Source organism: Neomonachus schauinslandi, chromosome 10 (assembly GCF_002201575.2).
Source record: "Neomonachus schauinslandi chromosome 10, ASM220157v2, whole genome shotgun sequence".
In the NCBI taxonomy this organism is placed as follows: domain Eukaryota; kingdom Metazoa; phylum Chordata; class Mammalia; order Carnivora; family Phocidae; genus Neomonachus; species Neomonachus schauinslandi.
Window position 1 is genome coordinate 74,089,854 of NC_058412.1, and position 3,494 is coordinate 74,093,347.

At 39.2% G+C, this 3,494-nt stretch overlaps 1 protein-coding gene across 1 annotated transcript in view; it reads right to left on the reverse strand.

Annotated features, from left to right (window-relative positions):
- Window positions 1–3,323: 3,323 nt before the first annotated feature.
- Window positions 3,324–3,494, reverse strand: part of CAMKMT (calmodulin-lysine N-methyltransferase) — a 382,577-nt gene continuing 382,406 nt past the window's right edge. The window contains exon 11 of the mRNA XM_021701200.1: window positions 3,324–3,417. Within this exon, the coding sequence (XP_021556875.1) occupies window positions 3,340–3,417 (78 nt within the window). The 3' untranslated portion in view covers window positions 3,324–3,339. The remainder of the gene's footprint in view (window positions 3,418–3,494) is intronic.

Below are 3,494 nucleotides of genomic sequence, written 5' to 3' on the forward strand. Positions count from 1 at the left end.
AAAGGGTCCTGTCAGACGATGCCACCCAATTGTTTGGCATGGATTGGAAACAGGTCGAATGCTGACTAAGCATAAAGACAAACTCCATGGAAGTTGGGTTGAGGGAAGGGATAGGTCCATTCCTATTAAACAGATAAACAAACAAAAGCCTAACCCTTAGGAGAAGGTATGCTCTACTTTGGTAGCGGGAAGAAGGAAACAACAACAACAACAACAAACCCACCACCACAACAACCTCCTGCCTATGGTATTAAAACCAGCTTCTCCAACTGTCAAAAGCAGTTAACTAGTTCAGGACAGACACCTGGCTGTTGAAATAGGGCTCCAGAGGGCCACTAATCCTTCCATTCACTCAGTTAACTGCTGGATCCCCCAAATTGATTCAACAGGTATGCCGTGGTAAATTCAGCCCATACTGAAGCCAAAGGGAAAATCAGCAAGGGGTGGGCAGCTCTTCTCTGAAAACACCCGAGGAACCAGCCAGAAAAGCTTTTATGGCCCCGACAAGTTTTCTGCTGAATACTGAGCACCTAAATTACCCTTCCCTAATGGAAGTTACATTTTCATGCTCAGTCAAAAAGCCGACAAAATACACAATTTATACAAAATAGCATCAACCTCTTAGGTAGTCTTTTCTAGCACTTTTATCCCAATTCACAGCATATATCTTGCTATAAAATAAAATATATTTCTTATAACCAAGTTGTATGTGGCTGTTCATATCACCACATTAGAACTGAGCATGGGTGATATGGGAAACATTCTTACATCCAACCCAATCTACTTAGTAGGATAAAGGAAAATCATGAGTTTTATCAGGGGATTCAGGTACATGGAGAAGAGGAATATCATAATAATTCTAATGATTTCCTACGCGGACAGGCTTCCTTTTGAAACAAACACAGGCATAATTACCTAATAGATAATTATGGAAGGGGTATTTCAATTGCAATTATATGACCCAACAATGATGCATAGAAATAATTCTTAATCATAAAGTTAAAAAGAAATGAAGATGGTAACTTTTCTAAAGCAGATGTATTTTTTTCCTTCTCAATACTGGCATTTCATAAAAATTTGAGAAAATAAAAACACTTTTAAGTTCTTCAGTAATACACAACATGAGTTTCTCACAAACTTCCAAAGAGCCTGGACTAGAGATATTTCCAGGTGAGGATCCCATAAAGAGCAGATCTACGAAACCTTTAGCATTTTACAGGAGACTCTCTAGGTTTTAATCACACAATAAGCATACTTCTTTACTAGGTATCTTTTGATAAGAACAGCTCAATTCTTCCACCGTGTCTCAAGCTTAGGAAACTACACATACCGTTCTCAGCTTTTTTTTTTTTTAAAGAATACATTCCTACTAGCTCACTTTTTTAAAATAAAATTTCTCCCAAAGAAATAAACGCTGGATTTCTACACCCAGGACACACAAACGCAAATTAAATTCTTGCCAATTCATGTATTTTCGTGAGAAAACAAAGAAAATATTCTCTACATTTCCAAAGAAAAGAAACAGAACAGACCATCTTAGGTGCTACTATAGGGATGGGTTTTCTTTGTCTGGCAGATTTAGTTGCAGGTTTTCCAGAAGAAATAATTTCTGCTATATTTTCACCAGTATAAATGGAACTACCTGTGTTGACTTTTAAAACATTCCAAATTCTAATTTTTAAACAAGAAAATATGAAGCCAGTGTGCAACCTATACAGTCGCCAAAGGAGAGCTGCCACTAGCTGAACTACCCAGCTAAATGGCTGGTTTGCATTGCCCTGGTCTTTATCTAGCACCGAGAATAGACTGCTGTTTTATCCAAAGAGGAATAAATTGCTGTTATTGTGATGTTAGCCCATCACTTGGCATTGCAATTCAAGTTTTTGTGAGAAAGAAATGTATGATCTAACTGCGACTTGACCTATGCCTTCCGAGATCCATCTAGGTGCTCTAATGGAGCAGAAAGAGTGGTGAATACAAGGACATGCAAACCGATGGTGAAAAATTTGTTTGATGATAGAAGTGAGCAGAGAAGACGTTTGAGAGTGGCTGTTTTTATGACCGTTAAGTTTGTTTAACATGCAAAAGGATTTGCCCCCGGTCTCCCACCTATCCCTTTAATTGCAGCCCGCTAAATACACTCTCTGCCTCGACTAAAGATAGGAGAATATAGAGCTAACCTACTAATGACATTACTGCTAAAGTGGGCCCAGATGATTCCTTACAGATAAACATCTGAATTTCCACAAAAGGCATTAGAGCGTCTCGTGGATGCACCAGGCAAGGATATGCTTGGGTTCCCTGCAGAAAAGTCATTCTCTCTTAATCCTAGGTAGCACCTAGTAAATGTTTACTACACACTCGAATCACAGCATACACCAATATGTGCTTCCTTTAAATCAGGTAATTGTGTGGTCGAGTTTTGAAAAACTCCCCCTGGTTGCAATTTAGTTTATCAGCCATTTATTCAAAATTTCTCTGGCAAGGACCTAGTTTGAAAGAGGTCTGGAGAACGGCAGCAGTTAGATGTGAGCCCCGATAAAGGCTCACTTTTCATTCATAGTCAGAGCCTAAATGTGCACTTCTTGTACCTAAACAGATAATAAGCACTCAGCACACTCCTCCTCCTTGACACAACACATTGAGACTAATCACACATAATTGGAGAGGAGGGGCAGAGGGCTGGCCACACTATTGTGTCCAGAGGACAAACGGTCAGTTTATGAGGCTTTGGGCTGATGTAGTCATTTCTTATACATCCATAGGGAAAAAAAACATCCTGTTTAAAAGGAGAAAGAGAATGAGTGAGAGGGACAGCAAAAAAAAAAAAAAAGGCAGATTTAATACAATTAATTTGAAGGAGATGAGAAAGATAGGCTTTATTTATTTATTTTTAACCAGGAAAGAATCATGATGTTTGCTGTGTTTACAGATTAAAAAGTACCACCACCAAAACAGAACAAAGACCAAGATCTTTTTTGAAAAGGGGGGGGGGGGTGGGGATCACCGAAAGAAATTCTGTCTCAATTAGGAAGAAAAAGATTTAGGTCTCTCCTGAGTCCAATTCAAATCTTAGGCTGTTTGTAGATACGTAAAGACAAACAAAGGTTTGGTCCAAGAAGAGCAGATGAAAAAGGAGTGAAGGAGGGCTGGGGAATGATGTGAGTGAGGACAGGTGGGCCCCATAACCCACATGTGGAATGGGGCAGAGGTGATGGGGGGCTCACAGATCTCAGGGAGCCAAAGGCTTGCTGCATATCATACCCATCACAGGTTTCTGTTTTTGTGAAAATATGCCCTGTGCACTTGGTGTTTTCGTCTTTTGAGTAGCTTAATCTTCTATCCATTTTTGGTTAAAATAAGCAGAAGTGGGTAATGAAGGTTTTCTTCATAGACGTCCTGGTTCTCCTTTTGCAACTGAAAACAATCATAGAACAAAAAAAGGTAAGGAGACTCAGCTTAGGATTTTTTACCAGTAGTTTTTAATATTTAGT